The sequence below is a fragment of the Etheostoma cragini genome, chromosome 13 (genome assembly GCF_013103735.1).
Source record: "Etheostoma cragini isolate CJK2018 chromosome 13, CSU_Ecrag_1.0, whole genome shotgun sequence".
Taxonomy (NCBI): Eukaryota; Metazoa; Chordata; class Actinopteri; order Perciformes; family Percidae; genus Etheostoma; species Etheostoma cragini.
The window spans coordinates 10,629,117-10,651,353 of NC_048419.1; the positions used below are offsets into that span (position 1 = coordinate 10,629,117).

The 22,237-nt window shown below is 39.5% G+C and overlaps 4 protein-coding genes across 10 annotated transcripts in view; 3 read left to right on the plus strand and 1 right to left on the minus strand.

Moving 5' to 3' along the window:
* The window catches only part of rnf121 (ring finger protein 121), an 8,880-nt gene extending 2,707 nt beyond the window's left edge, over nucleotides 1–6,173 (plus strand). The window contains exons 6-9 of the mRNA XM_034889463.1: nucleotides 2,919–3,039; nucleotides 3,126–3,259; nucleotides 4,187–4,288; nucleotides 5,634–6,173. Coding sequence (XP_034745354.1) covers nucleotides 2,919–3,039; nucleotides 3,126–3,259; nucleotides 4,187–4,288; nucleotides 5,634–5,754 — 478 coding nt within the window. The 3' untranslated portion in view covers nucleotides 5,755–6,173. The remainder of the gene's footprint in view (nucleotides 1–2,918; nucleotides 3,040–3,125; nucleotides 3,260–4,186; nucleotides 4,289–5,633) is intronic.
* nlrc3l1 (NLR family, CARD domain containing 3-like 1) overlaps nucleotides 1–15,030 on the minus strand; it is a 26,515-nt gene extending 11,485 nt beyond the window's left edge. The window contains exons 1-7 of one of the 2 annotated variants that reach the window (XR_004658976.1): nucleotides 14,832–15,030; nucleotides 13,106–13,400; nucleotides 12,381–12,482; nucleotides 12,128–12,205; nucleotides 11,915–12,023; nucleotides 11,575–11,815; nucleotides 9,205–11,386 (exon numbers count right to left, since the gene is read on the minus strand). Coding sequence is in view for 1 of the 2 variants with exons in the window: in XM_034889462.1 (XP_034745353.1) it covers nucleotides 9,783–11,386; nucleotides 11,575–11,815; nucleotides 11,915–12,023; nucleotides 12,128–12,205; nucleotides 12,381–12,482; nucleotides 13,106–13,305 (2,334 nt within the window). In the remaining variant the exon portion in view is untranslated. Of the gene's footprint in view, nucleotides 1–9,076; nucleotides 11,387–11,574; nucleotides 11,816–11,914; nucleotides 12,024–12,127; nucleotides 12,206–12,380; nucleotides 12,483–13,105; nucleotides 13,401–14,831 lie in introns of those variants that run through there. The other variant, XM_034889462.1, reaches the window with a different exon arrangement.
* LOC117955191 (interleukin-1 receptor type 2-like) lies at nucleotides 7,444–9,056 on the plus strand. Its single transcript, XM_034889464.1, has 5 exons — nucleotides 7,444–7,647; nucleotides 7,736–7,777; nucleotides 7,854–7,916; nucleotides 8,071–8,194; nucleotides 8,381–9,056. Exons 1-5 carry the CDS (start codon nucleotides 7,623–7,625, stop codon nucleotides 8,559–8,561), a joined length of 435 nt encoding a protein of 144 aa, XP_034745355.1. The 5' UTR covers nucleotides 7,444–7,622; the 3' UTR covers nucleotides 8,562–9,056.
* A 3,438-nt stretch (nucleotides 15,031–18,468) lies between the features above and the next one.
* LOC117955835 (connector enhancer of kinase suppressor of ras 2-like) overlaps nucleotides 18,469–22,237 on the plus strand; it is a 29,137-nt gene continuing 25,368 nt past the window's right edge. For 3 of the 6 annotated variants that reach the window (XM_034890568.1, XM_034890565.1, XM_034890567.1), the window contains exon 1: nucleotides 18,469–18,989. In XM_034890568.1, the coding sequence (XP_034746459.1) occupies nucleotides 18,926–18,989 (64 nt within the window). In that variant the 5' untranslated portion in view covers nucleotides 18,469–18,925. The remainder of the gene's footprint in view (nucleotides 18,990–22,237) is intronic. The other 3 variants (XM_034890564.1, XM_034890566.1, XM_034890569.1) reach the window with 1 other exon arrangement.

The following is a 22,237-nucleotide window of genomic DNA, read 5'->3' on the forward strand; positions in this document are numbered from 1 at the left end:
CCCCCCCCCCCCCCCCCGAATACTTTTCCCATTAACACAAGAAATACAAACGTTTACTTGCAAAATAATCGTTTTTCTCGATTACTCTGTTTTTAGTTATTGTTAGGAGGCAAAATTGTAATTGTAATTGTGATTTAAAATTGGATAAATTGCGCAGCCCTAATGTATCGTCAGTTTCATATTAGGTCAGTGGCGCTAAATGAACCCTAACCAAATATTTCAGGGGATATTCACACACCGTTTAAAATATAAATCCTTCAAACTGCAGGCTGCTGTGACAGGAGTAGTCGTCCTTTCCAGCTTGCCATTTTAGGATGCATAACGTTCATTGAAAATGTTTCTTCCTGGTGTCTGTTCCACATGTAGCCCTTGGCTGCCACTAGATGATGATGATGTGTTGCCTATTTTTTTTTTCATACTTTTTTTTATTTATTTTTTTTAAACACAGAAGCACTACTAGAATCCAGCACCCAACGGGATTATTGAATTTAACTGACGTTATCAGGAAAAAATAAAAAACAATAACACTGCTTGCTGCATGGTGTTAACACAATCCATAGCTCAGAGGTTCTCACACTTTTTTACAACCAAAGACCCCTTAAAAGATAAAGAATATACCAGGGAATAATTTGATATAGTATTTTCTTTTTTTTTACACTTCAATAGTCTTTTGTGTGTAAAAGAACACAAAATAAATGTAATAGAAAGGGATTAGACATATATGCAGGTTCTAAGAGTTATATATTTGATATATATAATGTAATCTATGCTATTACACATCTAAACATTGTAATATGCGTTTAACTATGAAGTTTTGGCAGTACCAAACATAGATTGTTTTGGCACCTATAGCACATTGCTTTATCCCCACAAGCCTGTAAACATAGAGGCTTCAGTGAAGAGAAGGGAGAGCATTACAGAGATCGGGGCGCTGTAAAACCTATTTCATACAGTCCGTTTAAAAGCCTTCTGGAAAAAAAATTAAATACAAATAAATACAAATTTTTATGTCATAGTTTAAAAACATTAATCTGAAAACCTTTTCTCTGACCATCCTGGCAGAGGGCCACGGGCCCCTGGGGGTCCCCAGACCCCACTTTGAAAATCATTGCAATATCTGACCGCAGGTGTATATGGTAAACTGGTCGTATGAGAAGTAAACATTCTGTGATAAATTTATGAACACATTGTCACTGTAAGATATTATCATTTAAAACATTCAACATGTAAGTCATTACAGAACTTCCCTTTAGACGAGGAAATGTTACTGACGCACAGGAAGTGGCTGTTGCTAATTTTAGTTGAGTTTAAACAAGAATAAGTCCTATGGCAGTCCACTCCCTTAATAAGTCCTATGGTAGTCCACTCCCTTAATAAGTCCTATGGTAGTCCACTCCCTTAATAAGTCCTATGGTAGTCCACTCCCTTAATAAGTCCTATGGCAGTCCACTCCCTTAATAAGTCCTATGGCAGTCCACTCCCTTAATAAGTCCTATGGCAGTCCACTCCCTAAATACTTCTTATGGTAGTCCACTCCCTAAATACTTCTTATGGTAGTCCACTCCCTAAATACTTCTTATGGTAGTCCACTCCCTAAATACATCCTATGATAGTCCACTCCCTAAATTCATTTGTTGACAAAGAACCTAGACCTGTTTTTTGGTTAGTTTAATGAAGCTGCACCATGGTGCATCTTCTGTTTAAACCTTTCCAGATGTTTCCTACTCCACTTTCACGTGGTCAAATAATTCTCTTTTGACAGTTTTTAAATTAATGAATTGCTACATATGCATTATTTTTCACAGTTGTAAATTCCAAAACGAGGACTCTTTTTGATAGTAATCATCTTCTTAGTTGACGATTTTTTTCTCACAAAGTGTAAGGTTAATTACACACATGAACCATGACAAAACAAATTGGCAGTACCAAACATAGATTGTTTTGGCACCTATAGCACATTGCTTTATCACCACAAGCCTGTACACATAGAGGCTTCAGTGAAGAGAAGGGAGAGCATTACACAGGTCGGGGCGCTGTAAAACCTATTTCATACAGTCCGTTTAAAACTCACAGAAAAAAGTAATGGCTATGTGGTGCAGTCAGCTCATAAAATTAAATAGTCATAAAAAAGTTATTACATATTAGTATTACAGTTACAGTAATTCCAAACAGCTGAATCAAGATTGCGATTTTATAACGATTAATCAAGCAGGCCTAAAAAGGACCAAAAATCGTATCTGTTTTTTAACATATATATATATATATATATATATATGTGTGTGTGTATATATATATATATATATACTGTGTATATATATATGTGTGTGTATATATATATATATATATATATATATACTGTGTATATATATATGTGTGTGTGTATATATATATATACTGTGTATATATATATATACTGTGTATATACATACATACACATACACAAAGGGCCTAAATGTTGTCAAAAGCCATTTGATATGTCCCAAACACTTTTATTAAAACAGATTCTGATCAAAATAAAATGCAAAGACAGGGTTTTCTTCCCTGTTTGAAAATATGCAGCTGCAACACATGTAAATGGAAAGATGTGGCGTTAATGAAGAAATAACTTATGTAAAGCAACAATTAAACTCCTCCTGTATGGATGTACTTTAGAAAGTCTATTGCCCAGCCCTACCTGGACCAGCTGATCCTCAAAACAAACTTAGCTTTGTATGCTCATTCAAATATATCAAATATCCAAAAAGCGTTTTGGTTCATAAAAAAAATATTTTTGCCCTAGCATTAAAATACTAGAATTGAAAGCAAATTAATGTTGCAAATATTCCAAAAAATTGTAGTTTTTGCTGTCTACTGAAGATATAAATCGGACATATCTGTCACCGGAGTCATGGTTCCCATACAGTGCCTTCTCTGTCCAGGATAAAGCCAGAGGATGCAATGGACTTTGGCGTTTCACTACTATTCTACGGTCTGTACTACGGGGTCTTAGGAAGGGACTTTGCAGAGATGTGTGCCGACTTCATGGCTTCAACTGTCGGGGTTAGTAGATCGCAGACACTGTATGTTTCTGTGGAGCCTGTAAGACAAAATGTAATTTTGACTGTTATGTCTCTTATTTTTTTTAGTATTACAGTGCATCCGGCATGCCAACCAAGCACCTCTCTGACAACATCTGTGCTGTGTGCGGTCAGCCCATCCTCGTAGATGTCAGTGAGGAGGGGATAATTGAGAACACGTACAGATTGTCCTGCAACCACGTGTATCCTTCCTTGTCAGAAGATGCATTTGAGATACAGACATATTTTCATGCTCCTATCTTTTAATCAGTGAAAGAGAAGTTGAGCTGCATGACAGAGTATTTTTTGTCTGTAAAAAGCGGAGTCATGGTTCGTGTCGGAACTGTGTGTACTCAATTAGCTGTCCAAAGGGGAATTAGCAGTTAGCTTGACCTTTATGTCAGATTGTTTGTTGTTTTTGCCTGTTCATCTGAATTTGTATTACTTCCCCCATGGTTATCTTCTGCTGCTTGTCCATTGTAAACATCACGCAACAGTTTACAGATGAATATAGAGAGTTGCGTGCTGGGAGTAATTATAGAGCCCAAATCAAATATCAGGAGGTTGATATTCTTGCTTTATATTGGTTTGTCGTCATTACATAACAATATTGTATGCTGCGGTTTGTTTGTCAGCTAATTTACATATTTAAAGTTTGATATATTTTGGATCATCATTTTATCTTGTTTTATAGTGAGTACATTTCCCATTTTAGTTGAAAATGTGCTGTTATCTTATATTTACAGTTACTGTCAAATTGGACAAATAAATTGTTCACTGTAAAAAATATTAGAACATGAACAATTTTGGAGCAACCTCACCTTTATTGTAATACTGTTTTAAAAATAGCTGCCCTGTCAACCTCAGAATTAAAGTGTTGTGTTCTAGTAACAACATGAGTTGAATTAAACCCTGTAACATTGTTACCAGTGACTGTATTTTCTGTCCTTTTTATAAGGGAATTTTTTTCTAAACGTATTGATCAAACAAGTTGATACGCAATGGCTACACATGTAATACATATACATATGTAAGGCGTTTTCATATTTTAATGACTTCAACTGCCAAAAATAAGCTATAAGCTGATATGTAATGACATTTTCAGTGCCAAGCCTTAACTCCACATCCAGGTTCCATGAGTTCTGCATAAGAGGATGGTGTATCGTTGGAAAGAAGCAGATGTGCCCGTACTGCAAGGAGAAGGTCGATCTGAAGAGGATGTTCAGTAACCCGTATCCTTTTTATTCTGGACATACGTGAGCTTTAACTATTATTTTCTGTGCTGCATTATTTATCTCCTAATTTGTCCTGAGTTAAATGGTGTAATTTTAAACAGAGTATGCGGCTTGGGTTCAGGAAGTGATCTTCCACATCTAATTGCTCCACTGGTGTTTTAGAAAGTGCTTATAAAAAGAGTTTAAAACATGGAACCAAGCCAACCAACTACAAGATGAATCGTAACCATAACAGATTTGATACGGTGCACAATTATTTTTTTTTAAACTTAAAAAAAAGGCACAGTCACATCAGAAATGTGCACAGAAACGATCGGCGATGTCATTGGTGGCAGCTTACTAGGTGTTCCTGGGCACTGTAAAGATTTCCATAGTAACCGCAAGGTCCACCAATCACAATAGTGGAGTTTTGTGGATGTTGCTGTTACGCTTAGGATTGTGGGTAGTGTAGTACTTCTCATGACATTGTAAATAAAGTAAGTTTGATATCATACGGAATTTTGGCTTCTACAGAAGCATAAGCCTTTTGTTTCGCAATCTCGTGGTAATAAGTAAGTCTGCCGTGGGCCAAGTTTGGCCCATGCTCTTTGTTTTGGCCCGCCATGGGTTTGACATGCTCATGCTTATTCTCCTCTTATTTTAAAAGTATACATTTCGTGCAATTAAAAAGTACGTAATCCAAGTTTAACGACAATGTCAAGCACAGTGCTGGTAACCGTCCCACTGCAATAATAGACGTTGTCTACGGAGAATGGCAAAAAATGACCTTATCCTCAACATCAACATTCATTTTTGGCCCGCGGCCCTCCATCAAGATACATTTTGAAGATACATATGAAAGAATCTGGGTGCTTCTGCTTTAGACTTTATGGCTTATAATCCAAGTCCGTATGCAGAAAATGAATGGCATCTTCAGGAGCAACACTGTTGAACTCAATAGACAATGTAAAAGTAGTTCCAAACCTAAATTTGGCCTTTTCATTGATGACATCAAGCCAACGTTCCGGAAACCCAGTCATGCCAAATTACAGGAAAAAGACATTCGTCTTACAACAGAGAGGAAGTTGCGACAGAAAAGTTTAGGTGAATTTTTCTGGCAGCTCATTGTAAGCTATTTGGAACGAGATATGAAACATTTATAGGCTGTGAACCAGGTTCCTGTTCCTTTTTATGGCTCAGAGTTTAAACTTCAGACAACTGTGCAACTCCATATAATAAAGAATGCCCTTTATTGAAACTGAAAGTGGTTTCTACCTCCTCTTGGGCATGCAACATAAGTTGTTATATGTTCACCCATTTATGAATCATTTTATTTAATTTTCCTTAACCCATTTTTCTTTAGCTGGGAGAGACCACATGTCATGTATGGACAGCTTTTAGACTGGCTTCGGTACTTGGTGGCCTGGCAGCCGGTTATTATTGGATTTGTTCAAGGCATCAACTACATCCTGGGCCTGGAGTGACCTGGAGTGACCTGGAGCGACCTGGAGCTCAGAAATGGACATACACGCCACACAGAGAAGATGTGCACTGGCTCAAAAGACTGAGGGCCTAACATTGAACTAAAACACAAATTTAAAAAAGGTGTCTATAATTTTTGTAAATATTTATAGGCACATATCTGTATTTACAGTTCATTTGAATTTTATTGGTAATCTTAATTTGGATGTCTGTGTCAATTTCCCAGGATTGGCTTCACACCTTGATATTTGGTTAGTGCATCTTATGGCCTAGTAAAGCGGTTCTAAAAATCATTAGGTGCTTTTTACTAATTTATGTCTTAAGTGTTTGTCAATTCTTAGTAAAAGGTTTGTGCTGGAGTTTTTCATCCTCATGTCTGATGGCTATCACACATGAGTAATAAAGATTAAATGGAAATGAACTTAAGTAACTGCTCCCTGTGCCTCCAAAGTACACGTACACAGATGACCTCTGGAGTCAGTTTTCCACTGTGTCATTTCTGTAATCACTCAGCTTGACAGTTTGACATCAATATCATTTTTTTGTGTGACGTGAGTGGGTTTCCTCGTAGCCAGTCATGCGTTGTGTGACAGGAGGCATTGTCATGGTGGGAAAAAAGTGCAAAGCATATCAACACAGAGAACTCTTTATACAATGGTTAAGATGGAACTTTACAGGATTTCAAAATGTCCTCACAGTGTTATGGACACTCATCCATACCAACAGACAACACATATAGTCATATTTACTTTGACCTTTACCCCAGTCCTTTCATTAAGTTTGTATGACTTCAAGGCGAGGAATGTCACTGTCTTCCAAACAAGTTCTTCTGTTTTCACTAACGCAGTTAAGTATTTGTACTAATATTACTAATACTAATCTAAATCACAAAAAATATCGCCCCTGTAGTATCTTGCCATACTGATAGTTTTGGTTTGGTTGTGCTGTATTCTTAGGAACTACTTTCTAACAATGAAATAGTTTGATACAGTCCTGAATCTTTTCTGATTTCATTTTCAATGCACTAACTAAAATTAACTTACCTCTGTTATATTGCCGTGAAAGTATAAATCTTACAGATGGATATCATAAAGCCAGGCCAACTTAAACCAAAACCATATGCATGGCTAAATACCACTAGATGTAAGTGAGAAAATTGTAAAGAGATTAATTTTATTTTGGTGAACTTATTTACCAGCAACCCAGGATGCACAAACCAAAGCTATGATACCGGTTAGTAACTTGACTAAAACTATTGAACTAAAGACAAAGGGAAAGAAAACAAAACGTAGAACATTCTTTGACTCAGTGAGTGTGCATTTGGTGCCAGTCTTATTTTTGTGATCTGTTCTGAGGTTCCATGTATTTTCTAGTCCAAAGTTGCTGGAAGGCGGTTGGTTTTTGCAGGTACCGGTCACTGTACACGCCTCATAACGCCAACTCACTTTTACTTGGACCTGTCTACCAACTCACACAGTAATCGAACTGTGTACAACAGAGCTAACATGATCATTTTGTTTTGTTGTCAATGTCAGTTAATAAATGTCATATGGTTTAGATTGTGTGTAGATGTCTTTATCCTTGCGGTTTATTTTTCCAACACCTAAAGCCAAGTCATTCTTGACTGGATGACATGATATATTGAGACAAATGGAATCACATGACCGAGAGCTGTGAATCAGTCAGTATATTCGATTTATGTAATCAATGTGTCAAAAACGTGTGGGCTAGTTTGTGAGGAATTCCCCATGTACAGTATGCTCATGCATGTTGTTAGAGTGGGTGTAGGGAAGTGAATTATGTTTGTGTGTATATATAGTAAACCTTAAACAGAAGTCAACTGCAAGACGCTCTCACTGGAGGAGGCAACATGAAGCTGTCAGTTGCATTCAAAGGTAAATAATACTTAATATAATACCAAAAAACAAGTCATTTTCATTGTATCCTGGTATTGGTTGTGAATACGTTGTATCTCTGCAACAGCTTTGGGATCCCTGTGTCTCCTGGTTGTAGATGGATTTCCAGGTACAGTATATATTTTGTGAGTGACACTTATTTTTATGTAAGTGTGTTATTCAGCTAACCTTAATTTGTTCTGCAGTTTCTGAGAATTTACCTCCGAAGATCATCGGGCCAAATCACATCAAAATAAAAGCTCATCCAGGTAGCACTTGTGCATACACAAATGACAAACAGCTGTTTTAATACTGTTAGTGTGAATTTATTTTTTGATTATAAAGCCATTACAAAGTGGTCCTGTACATATATCGAAGCTGTACTGTAATTGTGTATGATGGCTCCGGATATGTTCTGTACAGGACAGCAGCTGTTTCTTCACTGTGAAGCATTTGCAAATTGTGAAGAGACGATCATCTACTGGCTCGTCAACAACACTTTCCCAGAAGACCTGCTCAGCAGTGGCAGAGTAGTAGAATCAGATGAGTGAGTATTTAGAGTTTTTACTTGAATGGAAATTACCTTATATTACCAGAGCATGGTTTTTAAGTGCAATTATCGATGCACAATGGGTATGAAGTTCTGCTGTTAAAAAGCAGGACAAAGTCATTATTGATTTAACATCCGGAAACCAACCTGTGACTGAGCTGATATGATTTGTGTTTGTTTTAGATCAACTTTAGATGAGGGTGCGATCCTACAGAGGAGTTTGCTGTTGAGGAGTGTCACGTCAGAGGATCTCAAGTCCTCCTTCACTTGTGTTGTGACAAACGCCGCTGGAATGACCCAAAAGAACATCACGTTAGCAACAGTTAGAAGTGACTGTAATGCAGGAAAAAATAGAAAACACTGAATGTCACTTAAAGTAAGAAGTGCAATACTCTGAGCCAGGTATCACTTGCAAACTGTATGTACTATTCTGTGTCATACTGTTGGGTGGGAGAACTATGCCAAAGAAAAGTTGGATGGAGTGTAGAAAACTAAGGGTGCATTTGGTTCCACAATAGCGCATCATTTTCCTTTCCTGTGTTACCATGTTAAAATCAACTTCTACATTTCCTGTGAAAGGAATACCCAAGGTGAAACCAAACAAACTGGAGTTTATTATTACCCTCTAATACAAATATGATCTTTGTCAGGACAACAGCACACCCAGAAGCAATATTGTATGTGGAACTGAATGCACCCTATAGATGACTCTACTATCTACTCACTGCATACATAAAATATTGTAACAGTTAATTGCTAGGCTATTTGATATGTTTGTGTAGTCCAGTGTCTGTTTGCTGGTGTAAGCCATCTTAAATGTGTATACTTTTGAACCATATGAAAATATACTCCATAACGACACAAGGTTATATCAATCAGTTCATTCAAACTGTTTTATGGGAAACCTGTGGTTTCCCCAGATATTTAACGGCTTTATTTATACCAAAGAGAATATTTGTCCAATGTGTACCACTTCTATAGCCTGTATAACATACAATGTGATCAACAGCTGTGTATGATAAACAATTACAGAGCTGCAGCTCTCCAATAGGATTACTGCATTACAGAACACCACAATAATGCAAGCGACCAACAAGCAATACAAATGGATTAACAAAACTTAAAGAAGCAAAAATATTTACATTTTTACATATTTTGAATTATACTATTTATGACTAAGGGCAATAGGCATGTTGCTCATGAGTTGGTGATAATAGTGCAGCTAAAGAGGCTTTTAGGAATTTAAGTCACGTCAAGCAATAATAAATGTCCATCAAAATTATTTGATTGTATAAAAACAGGGGAACAAAATTCTCCCAAAATCCCTTTAGTATCTTTCAGCTTCTTTAAATCCATGTCCACACAATAACTAACACCTTCCCCTTAAAGGATTCTCTTTCTAAATCTTTGGTACATCAGTATAAAGCTCCGTAAGTGCATGTTGGTTGAATAGGAGAGAAACATGTTCCTATATCAAGACAGACAAGTCTTAAACAGTTTTCCTCCTGTTAGAATTCAGTGGAAGCCACAGCAGTTATTTTTTTTCCAAACTATTTTGCAAAGCGATCAGTGTTTAAAAGTTGGATCAACTGGATGCTGCCTTGGAGGGTTGCACACCCACCTCTTCCAGGCAGCGCTGCAAGTTGCTCTTCCTGTCAGGATACTCGTTTTCTCTGATCCTCTTCCTGATGAGGGCAGCAGCATCTTCAATGAATGTCGAACACTTCACAGTAGATGTGCTGGAGGGTTGGAGAAGATCAAGGTTGGCCTTCAGAGCCATGCCAAACAGGAAACGCAGGAACATGTCCAGTTTGCCGTCGTCACACAGCAGGCTTCTGTCCACAGCGCTCTTGTACAGCTCCATTGTCTTGTGGCCCTTAAACATCCCCTTCATCTTGTCCTTCAGCTGCTGCTCAAAAACGTTCTTCCCCTGGTTCCTGAAGGAGAAAAACACATAAAAGGCAGCCAGGTACTCTTGCATGGTGGGGTGAATAAAGCTGATGGAATTCTCAGTATACAAGACAAATGGCGTTGTGAGGTACTGTGTGCACAGGCCACTGTTGTTCACTGCCTCCTCGATGTCAATGTCATCCTTCTCTTCTTTCCAGTCGTGCTTGGTGATCTTGAACATGCCTTTTTCCAGCATGTTGAATGCCAACTTCCCAAGTTTCATGAGGAATTCTCTCTCTTTATCTGGGCTTTGCTGTGGAGCTCTAAATGTGCGACGCTGACGTGTGAGTGCAAGCAGCAACTTTGTGTACATGTAGGTGATGCTGCTGGGCAGCTCCGCCCGGGGCCCCTGTTCCTTCAACACGTGCTGGTACTCATCGGCCACCAGTACGCAAAACACGGGCAGGTGGCACATGATGCGGAGGGTTTTGGAGGAGTTCATGTACGCAATAACGCGAGCTGCTTGATCTGGGACCTTAAATCTCTTCTTGAAGTATTCGTCCTTTTCTTCGTCACGGAAACCGCGTACATCTATTTCATCATGACGTGTATCCCAAGGAACGCAGCGTCTTATTTGCGGCCGAGAAAAGACCAGGAACAGGGCGCGCCAGAGCAGCTTATTTCGGAGGAGATTGACCACGAAAACGTTCAAGGTGACAGGTTCTCTATAGTTACAGATAGTTGAAGTGTTATGAAAGTCAAGCTCCCCTTTGTACTCATCAAGACCGTCAACGATGAACATCATTTTGCATTCCTCGCATTGATAGTCCTCCTCCCTCAGTTTTTTGGTTTCTGGGTAGAGCGTGTGCAGTATTTCCAACAGGGAGACCTTGGAATTCTCGTAGTTTTTAAGGTATCTGAACGTCAAAGGAAACAGGAAGGACACGTGTTGGTGGGACCGCTCTTCAATCCAATCGAGGACCAACCTTCTGACTGCCATAGTTTTCCCCGACCCTGCCACTCCTGTGATCAGCACAAACTTTAAGTAGGATTTCTCCTCCCTTTCAGCGCTCAAAATATCCTTAGTAGAAAGCAGCTTCGCTGTCTTCCGGTTGCTGTCCAGCTTCGGTATGGTCATGACCTCATGTTCAATATTTGGGCCATTATCACACGTCGATGTTATGAAGAGATTAGCAAAGACATCGTCAACGGGCCTCTTCTCTCCCTGCTCGGCCAAATCTTCACATACTTCACCGTATATGCTCTTCAGAGTCTTGCATAAATCGTGACGTACTTCATCTAAGAAAAAAGAAAATATGCATGTAAATATGTGTAGTGATTTCTCACGAGCTGGTAGTGAACTGGATGGCCTTTGATTTAATTGTACTTTGACAATTATCTCATTTGGCTTGTGTAAATATATTATCCATCAGTTTGGTTGAGATTAAACTAACAGTAATAAAACATTAATACAGGCACCTACTTACTTCTGAGGCACAACGTCTGGAGATAATCAATCAAATCCTTTTGCCCAATTTCCCCAAGAAGGGTTTCGGTGATCTGCAAAGACGACTCCAGGTCGTGACACTCGAGCAAGCGGTCCACCAGGTCCACCATGTCCATGCCTTGCGGAGGAGTGTTGAATGACTGTGGGTAATGCTTCCACAGCATAATCTTGAATCTCTTAAAGTCCCCCTCGGACAGCTTCCCGAGGGTTTTAGAAATAGCCTGATTCCAAAAGAATTAAGTGCTGTTTTTAGCAACTAGAGAATCATTTATTTGTCAGTTCTTTAAAACTGTTAAAGACAAAAAGGGAAAGAAACTAACCTTGAAAGTGAAAGCCACTGTCAGAGAAGGATGCCGGCTCTCTTTTGGGACTTGGATTACCTCCGGTGTATCAGGAAGCTCTGAGACAGCATCATCTTTGCTTTTAACCCTGGTGATTCCACAGTGGAGAGATGTAAACATATGTTAGTGTCCGTTTAGTTATTACACACACTAACCTGTCTAAGTGCAAGGGCATAGGTGTGTATTTCTTACTTGGGGATGAGCTTTTCACAATCGTCACTGTCCATGGAGTAGCAGCTGGAGTATGAATCTGCTTTGTTTAGCTGGACCCTAAAACCAGGATGACAAGAGGGGTTGAAGTTATATTCTAGCAAAACGTCATTACAGAACGTGCGGGACTTTTGCAAGGTACAAACAACAAGCCCAGCTGCTTCGTGGATTTCCCGGGATGAATGCAGGAATTTAAAGACTGATTTAAGCTTTGAATACTTTGTCTTGTTTGTACCTGGTGGAGGATCCCTCTTCGTCGTTCATGCTGCATGAGCTCCCCTCACTTATCATTGATTTGTAGCTCAGAGCTGGAGGAAAGGCCTGGTCCACAAAATGCCTGAAAAAAGCAAGAATAGCAGGACGACACTTTGTCAATTGCTCAGTGGCCACATAAAACTCACTCTTCCGTAGTACGTGCCAGATAAGTTGCAACAAGCCTGTCGATTCAAGGGTATTTGAATTTGGGGACATGGACTTAAAGTTCATGGACAAGCATGGACTTATTTTATCATTTTAATTTTCTTGGCTTTGTATTAATTCTGCTGAGACTCTGCAGTTTGTAAACCCATAGGCTTTAGTTTTCTTGTTTTATTTCTGTGCATTTTTATAAACCGAAAGGACAAAAGACAACCGAGAAGGAGGATTTAATGTGATACGGTCATTACATTTAATTCAGGTATATTACATACAATTACCCCTGTATTTGAGCCAAGAGTACATTGTAATTCAACATAAAAACAGAAAGATGGAGCAAGAGACGTTCTTCATTCAGTCCAATAGGGGAAAGCTGCCACACCTCCTTGTTACAAGTAACATTCTTTTTACTTTTACTGTACCTCTGCAATGATAGTATAGTGCCAGTAGTTATTTTTCAACTTCTGATATATTTGCACTACATTCCATAAAATACTAACCGACAGTGAGCTTATAATTATATCAATTGTAATTAAATCTCAGTACCAGTGGCTGGTATCCATTGGACTCGGCCCCAGATCCAGAGAAGGTCTTCTCTCAGGGATGTAGTACAGGTCGTCATCATCTTCATCTTCATCTTCATTAGTGCCACTCTGTCCTCTGCCAGACACGGCATCCCCGAGAGAAGCGCTGTCTGACGGTGTGACTATCTCCTCAGTGTTGTTCATGTCCTCAGTGTCCATCATGCTATGGAAAGGCTCAGCCAACGGTAACACGACGAGCTCTTACAGCAATCACTTTTGGTTTTCCAGCGATGGTCTCGGGACAGTAACCTCTGTACCTGCAGAAGAACAAACGTGGGAAATACAATATAGCATTTCTTTTTAAATTCTCTATCAGGGTGCTTAAGGAACTTAACACCAAACCAGATATTCAGGTTTCTTCTGTTAGAAGCTTATCCAGCCTGTGTCTGAGCAACATTGTGCTACTGCATTGCCTTGTAAAAAGATAGTTGCATGCAGGGTAACAGAAATGTCCATTCAATTCAAAATTATTTACATAATGTTGAACTTAAATCGCCTTTGACAATGAAAAATGTTATATCACAGTTTAGTGTTGCAGACTTTATGGTAGATAGAGAACAATTAAATTATGACCTCATAAGGAGCAAGATTACCTCCTCTTTCTCTGCAAACGAAACAAGCAAAAGTGGCAGTTGGTCAAGGCCACACCCCCAACCTCCACCTTGCCCCCCCCCCCTCCTCTCCTCAATAGCTACTGACACAGAAATGGCACATCCTAAGGAAAGCTCATTGTGGTACTTGCTCTAGTGGCTGTAATTCTGCACAAAGGCTGAATTTTGAGGAAAAAAAACGTCATATACAGTATTAGGGGACCAAAAGGGTCTAAATAAAAGCATCCAAAGACCACCATGTGTGGGACCTTTAAAAGTTATATTTTTACTTTTATTTAACGTCTATAAATTGGCAAATGCCACTTCTGGATGACATAACTACCACTTAAAAATCGAAACCTCATATTTAATTATGGACCCCTTTATGGGCACCAGCCCTAGGATGGAAACCACTGATATAACCTAACTTCATAGGTCTGAAATGCAAAATGTAACGTTAGCTTTACGAAGGTTTTAATTCCCCCCGGTTACACAAATGACAATTCCCTTCCTCATTTTATACTGCATGTGCTACAGCCTAATGGGAAGCTACACGGCAGCAAGACTCTGGTTCGCTCTGGAGGTGAAGCCTGAATTTCTTTTTTATATTTCTCGCAAATTAACTTTAAAAAAACTGAAGCTGCACATCGTTCAGTCTGACTGACGGACCATGTTAACAGAAACAATAGTATGTTAGCAGCTTTAGCTAGCATAACGTCAACTGCTGCAAAGTCTAGTTTTGACATTTCGTGGTATTTCAACTTCACTCTTCCTGCGTGGTTTCTCCCCATGGGATATTTCAGTGGCTGACGTCTCAGCAGCACCGTCGGGCCTCTCCACGCACCATTGTCGCAAATAATGTCAGTTTATAACGAAACGGGACTTTATGATACGTTTATGATGAACGTTAGCTTCAAACTTTGGATTTAGGAGGCTAAGGCTAACGTTAGACTGGCGCAACAGGAGGGCTCGAACCAGGCAAGGGAATTATAACACTACTTTCATAAAGGTCAAAAATGTAGATAAAAACCTATTGGTTATTACATAAATACATTATTGGTACTTTCTAATGTATGCCACGAATACATGCTAACTTACCTTAGTTTGTCAGTTTGTTAATTCAGGAAGTCAAAGTTTCTTCTTCTTTCGTGTCAGGCAAAACGTACAAGGCAGACTCTGCCATCTAGCTACAGGCGGGACAACTACAATGCGAACAACATGCATTCTGTTCAAAATGTGCGGTACATGACTCAAACGCAATAACTTTTTTATTTCTAGAGGAGAAGGAATGAACAGTGTTTGAATAAGTAGGTCTCTCTCACAGTAGAAAGCACAGGTGTAAATAATAACAATAATGATGATGATAGCTGAGTTCCATTTAGCTGCTTCAGTTTCAGGTTGTAGTATTGTGCATACTAGTTTATTGTCACACTATACTTATACTTCAAAACAGAGCCATCATTAGCCTAATGTTATTAGTAGCCTAACATATACAATTGTAAAAGTTGAAAAAAAGAAGCTTGTGGTTGATTTGTTTGTGATGGAAAGCTTTTTCAACTGCAGTTTACAGTGAAAGTCCCAAAACAATTTATTTACTCTGCTTTTTGCTAATAGGCTATTTATTGTTACTGTTGTTTTCTAACAATAATGATAAACTTGAAAAATCATATACCTAAGGTTTATACTTAGAACATTATGTGTGAAAACAGAGGGCGCACAGCTGGCCTAAATCAGCCCTGATTAGTGACCAAGAAACTTCAACAGCTTAGCTTAGGGGCTAGCATTGTACATTGTTAAACACCCAATGAGCACTTTTTAAAAATGAATAAAAATTAATTCAGCCAAACCAGAGATATTGTGTAGGCTACTTTATTCCACGCATTCTTCTTGCTGCATTTCACATAACCCACAAGACAACTCAACCGCTGACAGTTGTGTCACGCTACCAGCGGCTAATGTATCCTAGAGTCACATGAGCTCAGATGACGACAGAGGTCTTGTAAGTTTACTTCTTTCTAACTTCAAACCCCCCGGAAACTATAGTTTCAATTTACCCAACAGACGCTGACTCAAGTGACATAAATTGAGGCAACTAACGTCACGTGAACCCCCTCCGGCATCACCATTGGCTTTATGAATCATTTTCTCATTATTTAGTAGGCCCTACTGCAGAAGACCTGTCACAGACTTTGATGTTTAAAAACGGTGGAGGTTCCCTTTAACTTTCTTTACAATTGGGGGTGTCTGTATGGCAATTTATAAAGTTTTGTCAAAAAAATTTTCAGCATTAGGGAACGAGAAGGTATTATGAGTATATGGTTTAGCATTATTGTTATGTAAATTCATTAATTTATTGCACATGTGTTGCATCCCTCAACAAGACAAATCCTTTCATCTAGGCCTATACATGGATTGCACCACTGTAATACACGGCTCATACTCTGTCATATGTGACTCCCTGCTGCACACTGGCTGCTATCTTCCTTTACAGCTGGTGTTATTTAGAGCTGCTCGCTTGTATTTCATTCAGTTGTCATTTTAATTAGCATTTACAGGTGAAGCAATCACATTATCAAGCTTCACACAGGATGCCTTCCTGTCCCTGTACTTATTTATGATTATTGATTATTTTCAATGCCAATGTAACTGCAGGGTTTCGGTAACACTTAATTTGATGTGAAAAGGCCCACTTTTCATCATTTATTTGTGCTGAAGAGTTGTTGAACCTAATATATGGAAACATAAATAAAATGTAGAGCCTATCCAATAATCTCTAGAGGATAATGTAATGAAAAGTGTGCATGAACAAATCGGTGTATTTAAAAAAAATCTATATATGATTATTAGATTCAGTTTAAATGTATTATTGGCTATCACCCTGACTGGGGAAAAAACGAGGGTCATGTCAGCTTCCTTGTCTCGTTAGTGACCGCTTCACTGCGCTTTGTGTGATGGAGGGAGCAGCGACAAAGACAGCAGCAGGAAACAGTGGAGGGTATGAGGGGTGATTAGTGCCCGGTGGCTTGGAGGAGAAGGAGCGGAATCATTGTCACGAAAGCCATTGTATTGAAGGAATTAGTGGCTCATGTTGTATTTACTATGTATTATAGACAAAGAATGGACTGTTCTTTTTACATGTATATGCCTTCAGTATCTCGCTTTCAGAAAAAAATCAGATTAAAGCTGATTCTGAATCCAAGTTGAACTTCTGCAATTGCCGGTGCCCATTCAAAAACAAACAGGAAATCTATGTAAAACATTTTCCATCACCAACACAGACCTGGCCCTAATATGACTGCAGTGCTTCCAATTGCTCAATGCTAAATTCTGTGTCCATGGGAAGTGAAGCCAGTTAGGGATCACATCCTTTTTATGGCATTAGGAACTCCTATAGGTTGGTTGGGGCTCTTTTAAGCTGCAGACCATACAAAGCAATCAGGTGATTTGCTGCAGGGTTTTGCGGTGGTTGCAGTGTTACTAAAATGGCCCATTTGTGTGCCGTCCTGTTTTTTTCTTTAACCCCGCGATGTAGCACAAGTACGCTTTATATTTCACAGTTATTGTTTTCTGTGACATCGTTGATAGATGTCAAAGTTTCTGACCACACTGGCAGGCAGGTTCTTTTCACGCAGTATAAGAAATAGAAAAGAGACGAGCAAGACAGATCAAATGTGCTTTGTTGTTTAACATACTGTACATTCTGCTGTTACACAAACTCCCGGGCAGTTTAGTATGTGTTTTTAGTGTTTTTTTAAACTTTCCTGTGGCAGCGATAAAGGCAGTGATGTTTCCGGTTTACTGTACAGGTTTCGCACACCACCTCAAAATGGACTGACAAGTCTGATCATCGGCTTCATGATGGGCCACTGCAGCTTGACGTCAGGTTGCAAATCTTCAAAAGTTGAGTCGTGAGTGCCCTGCGACAACCCCAGCCGCAGCTCAAACACACTACCGCCATTCAAAATGAATGGAGAGACCTGCATTTTTGTGTAAATGCAGACTTATGGAGGGAGATGGTTATGGCTCATGAGCACAGCTGCCCAGAACACATTCATTGTTATGGGCAACTTGGATTTTTTGTAGGCTATCACAATACCATACATTCTGCACATGGACATTAACTAATATGAACTGCTGTTGTGCCATAAATAAGACATTTTGAATCTGTAATTTGTTTGTTTAGAGATGGAAAGATTTCCCCTGTGGCTTTTCACATAGTTTTAGGCTGCACAGATGGGGTCAAGGTTTCAAACTACAACCCACTATCACAGGGTTTAATGAACAAAATATTGTGGACCAACTTAAATCCCAGCGATAAATCTGAAACTGGCAAAATAGCCTACTCAAAGAATACCCACATAGATTGGATTGGAAGTGTGAGTTTACTTAATTGAATGACAAACTGCATTGGTGCGATCATTATCCACATTGCCCTCAGTAAACATTTGTTATGCAAAAATGTACCAAATAACACTATTAATTGAGTTACATTATTATTTTATGTAAAAAAGTCAGCACCGTCATTTTACATGGTTGCCAAATTCTGCTTGTTCATGCCTGAACTACTGTGCACTATGCGTGCTGCCAATCATCTAAGCGTCTGTGTCTCAGCTGTTCTTACCAAAATGCAGTATAATCTGGATGTTATTAATTCCCATCAAAACTCCTGGCTCTTTGTGGCACCAATCACCCCTCATACAAAAGCACTCCGTACGGTGAAGGCTATGACTCCATGTCTGTATATGAGGGAGGATGCTCAGAGGGAACCCAGCCTTTCAAGAGTATGAAGGGACAGTCTGTACGTTGTTCTCCTCTTCCCTGGATGGTACTGGGATGTATTTTGGAAAAGGGGGTGGGGGGGTCGGGCAGCAGCGACCCACCAGCATTACCGCCACTGAGCCTGACATGAATGACAAGTAAAGGAGCTCTTTCAGTCGAGCAAACAGCACAGGAATGTGCATTTTGTCTGCTGGGCTTCACTCAGCCTTGTCAAAGCGATATTTTGGACCTTTGGGACCTACCTCGTGTTGTTTGTAAACACCCAAAACCAGCAGAGAACAGAACCCCTTTATTCAGTGTTTTTTCATTTCTAATTTTATCCTCTTTTAAAAAAGACATTTTTTGAGGAGGGGAAGTGGGCTTGTTATTGGGGGTGTTTTTCTTTTGTCAAGCGTGAGCAGCAAACTTCTTCCATGGCACTGGTTATGGAGCCTGTGAGCAAGTGGAGCTCCAGTCAAGTGGTTGACTGGATGAAAGGTAAGGCTTTGGGCATTATGCTAGCCAAATTAAAACTGATATCACCAAACTGCGATATTGCAATGAATACAGTGTTTCGCTGCGAGTCGATACGCATTTCAACACAGATTCACTTGAGATGCCATAAGGAGAACAAAACACCTGCTGAGCCTCGGTTGTTTGTTTTTTTTGCCTCATCGGCATGTGGTTTCAGAGCTTTTAATTACAGCCAGCCCTAAATTTGAGATTGTTCAGCCTTACACAATGTGGAGACGACTTGTCCTTTCAGAGCAACATGTTCTCCAGAGCCCAGCACATTCAAACAGCACACAACGGTGTAAAACCTCTATTGTGTCCGGCGGTGGTGACTGTTAACGCGCGGGCTGCCTCGCAGGAGATCCAGTATGACACACAAATTATAACCCCTTTCAACAGATCTGGAGTCCGAATCACGTTTCAAGTTAGGCTATCAAGTGAACGAGATTGATATGTGTAATGTATAAAATACGAGCTATGTCATAGCTCTACAGTGTCAGAGCTTGTAAAGACATCTGTGCCAAATGTTGATCTAAGATGTTCTTAGTCATAAAGAAGTCACAGCTGGACCGACTAATAGTTTAAAAACCTCCATGGTGCACTAAAACCCAAGCTGATGCTCCCCTGTTATTATTTGAGAGCAACCTATATTAGCTCAAGGTATGTATTCAAGCATGAGGACATTAGAGTGTAGACCAGAACATAGCTTCAAATTAAGGAAACATCCAGGAGATAAATGAGGTTCAAACACACGTAGACAGGTAGGATCCAGTTTGGTTATGAAGCACTCTTAAGGCTAACAACTTATGAAAGTGATTTTGACTAACCTGAACTGTGAATAATGAAGGACTGGGCGTTCAAATTAAGTTGGAAAGCTGTAAATATAGTTGTTCAAACGGATCCTTAGAGGAACATTGTCTGTCCAAGACCTATAAATGGCCCACGCAAGCTGCTGCCAGGGCACAGATAACTCATTAGATTTGCTGCTTTTTTGTCTTTTTGCATTACTGTTTGCATTGCCCCTGCCGGTGCTGTTACTATGTACAAGATGTGAGAAAATATGTTGAACTCAGTAGGTCTGTGTATTTGTATGTTAGTGCAGAAATTGTTTCGGTTATCTGCATGTATGTTGTATGTTGTTTTGCAGAGCCACATGCTCACGTGTCAGGCCACAGCCCTTCAGAGATGCTCCTGCTCCTAATACATACACATCTATACATACACATCTTTATCGCCTCCACACACACACGCACACTTAGTCATAACTCTAAGCCTGTAGGCCCTTTTCTGCTAGCTCAGACATATTCTGATTGCAAGACTCAGACCTCCTCTTGGTATGAGTTGTGTGTTACAAATACCTGAATCTAATGCTGCCTTTAAAAAAGGGCGTTTTTGAGTGTGCTGGCTCAGTAAAGACAGTGTATAGCTTCATGGAGGATTTTTAAAAAGGAGACACAGGGGTGATAGGATGCGTAGGAATGGCTAAGACAGAATGGCCACAACAGTTTAAATGAGATCTAAGATGATCTGTAAAGTAGCTGGTAGCACAAGTAAGAAACTTAGCGAGCAAGAAGCGCTAGATTGAAAATGAGAAAGGGCTCTTCAGTGTGCCACATCTGACAAGTGGAGCAGAGACAATTCTATGCCCAGAGCCCAGTAATGGTAATTTAAAGTGAGGGACAGAGTGGCACTGAGAGACACTGTGGGAGAGAAAACCAAGAGGGGGTTTCATTCTTGTCTCACATCCATTCTTAGCTCCTGAGGACTGGCAGTGTTTTGTCTTAAGCATTCACAGGTTCCATTATTATCAAACTGCTCTGTGATGTCACTGGAGGCACCCTATGACCTTCCCACAATCCCTCTCCACCCCCCTGTTAGTGTTTCGTTTCCCAAGAAAAGAAAAAGAGACAAAGAAAAAGAGAAGAAAAGATTCTCATCACAAAAGAGCAAAGAATTCCAGCTTTGACCGAATAAGTGTTCAGTGCGTGGTTGCTGTGCCAACACATACTGTATATGTACACACAAGTATTGTTTTCATGAATTGTGTGTGTGTGTGTTTGCGGCACATACTTAATGCAAGCTTAGTACAATCCCTTTGCTCTTCCTGAAAGTGTGCATTAACATCATCTATGTTTTGTATATTTGTTCTCTTTCAGTCTTTCTTGCACAGAGTGACGATCACTAACAGTGATCAATGACAAGTCAGATGAACAGAAATCTATTTAACAACGCTAACAGCCTTAAATATCTCTCTTACCTCACATTACCAGTGGATTATCTAGAATGGAGATCAGGATGTGTCAGTGCTGCGCTTTTAATTTCTCTTCAGCCTGCCTCTTAATCTGACCCGTACATCACATTGACACGAAAATTGATGTAACGGAGATTATTTAGTCTGATCAGTGAAGTATACTCCATCTAGAGGGGCTCTCTATTACACAGTTATACAACCAGAAGAGGACAAGTATGACCCAAATATGGGGTTTCCGTTTGAAACATGAAACTAGAGATGGTCCAATACCATTTTGCTTCTCAATACCGATTCTGATACCTGAACTTGTGTATCGGCTGATACCGATCAGATACCAGTGTGTCATATATTTTACTGTGTTTTAACAGCTGTATACTACTATCCCTGTAAGGATGTGATTGGATTTCACATCAGGTTAAACTCCTTGTGAAACATGAACAAACACAAACATTGAATGCCACTGAACGTTCTTTTATTGTTATCCAGTTTCACAGTCAGTTATAACGGAAAAAAGAATATAACTAAACTACTTTAACGTAGATTTTCTTTAGGGCTTTATTACGTAGTATTGAATTGGTGCATAAACTCCATTACTTCCCAATACCGATACTAGCGTTTTATGGAGTATCGGAACATCTCTAGCATTTACAGCGTGTTAGTGTTACGTTTGGTGTCTTAACTCTCCCATTTCATTTATACCTATCAAAATAGTGCTTCATGATGCTTGACATAAACATGTAAAATCCCATGGGAGTAAGTAGGTAATGACCTTGATTATGAAAGCAAGATGTCTCATACCCTCACTTTTTGAAAAGCACCATGTCCTCTCTTCACGTATTTCTTTAGTTGGTCCTGCGGTCAGGGAGAATCCCTGCCAAAACCCTGCTTCAGGGTTTCTATGGCAACATGGGGAATACTTCATTGACACAATGAGTCTCAATTAACTTGGTTAATAGGGTGATTAGTTAAGCCTTTAAATTGT

Bases quoted from the DNA above. Each gene is read 5' to 3' on its own strand.
- LOC117955191 (XM_034889464.1), top strand. From the start codon at position 7,623: ATGAAGCTGTCAGTTGCATTCAAAG. The intron at 7,648-7,735 runs GTAAATAATACT...TCTCTGCAACAG, and splicing joins GCTGTCAGTTGCATTCAAAG to CTTTGGGATCCCTGTGTCTC. The intron at 7,917-8,070 runs GTAGCACTTGTG...TGTTCTGTACAG, and splicing joins CAAAATAAAAGCTCATCCAG to GACAGCAGCTGTTTCTTCAC.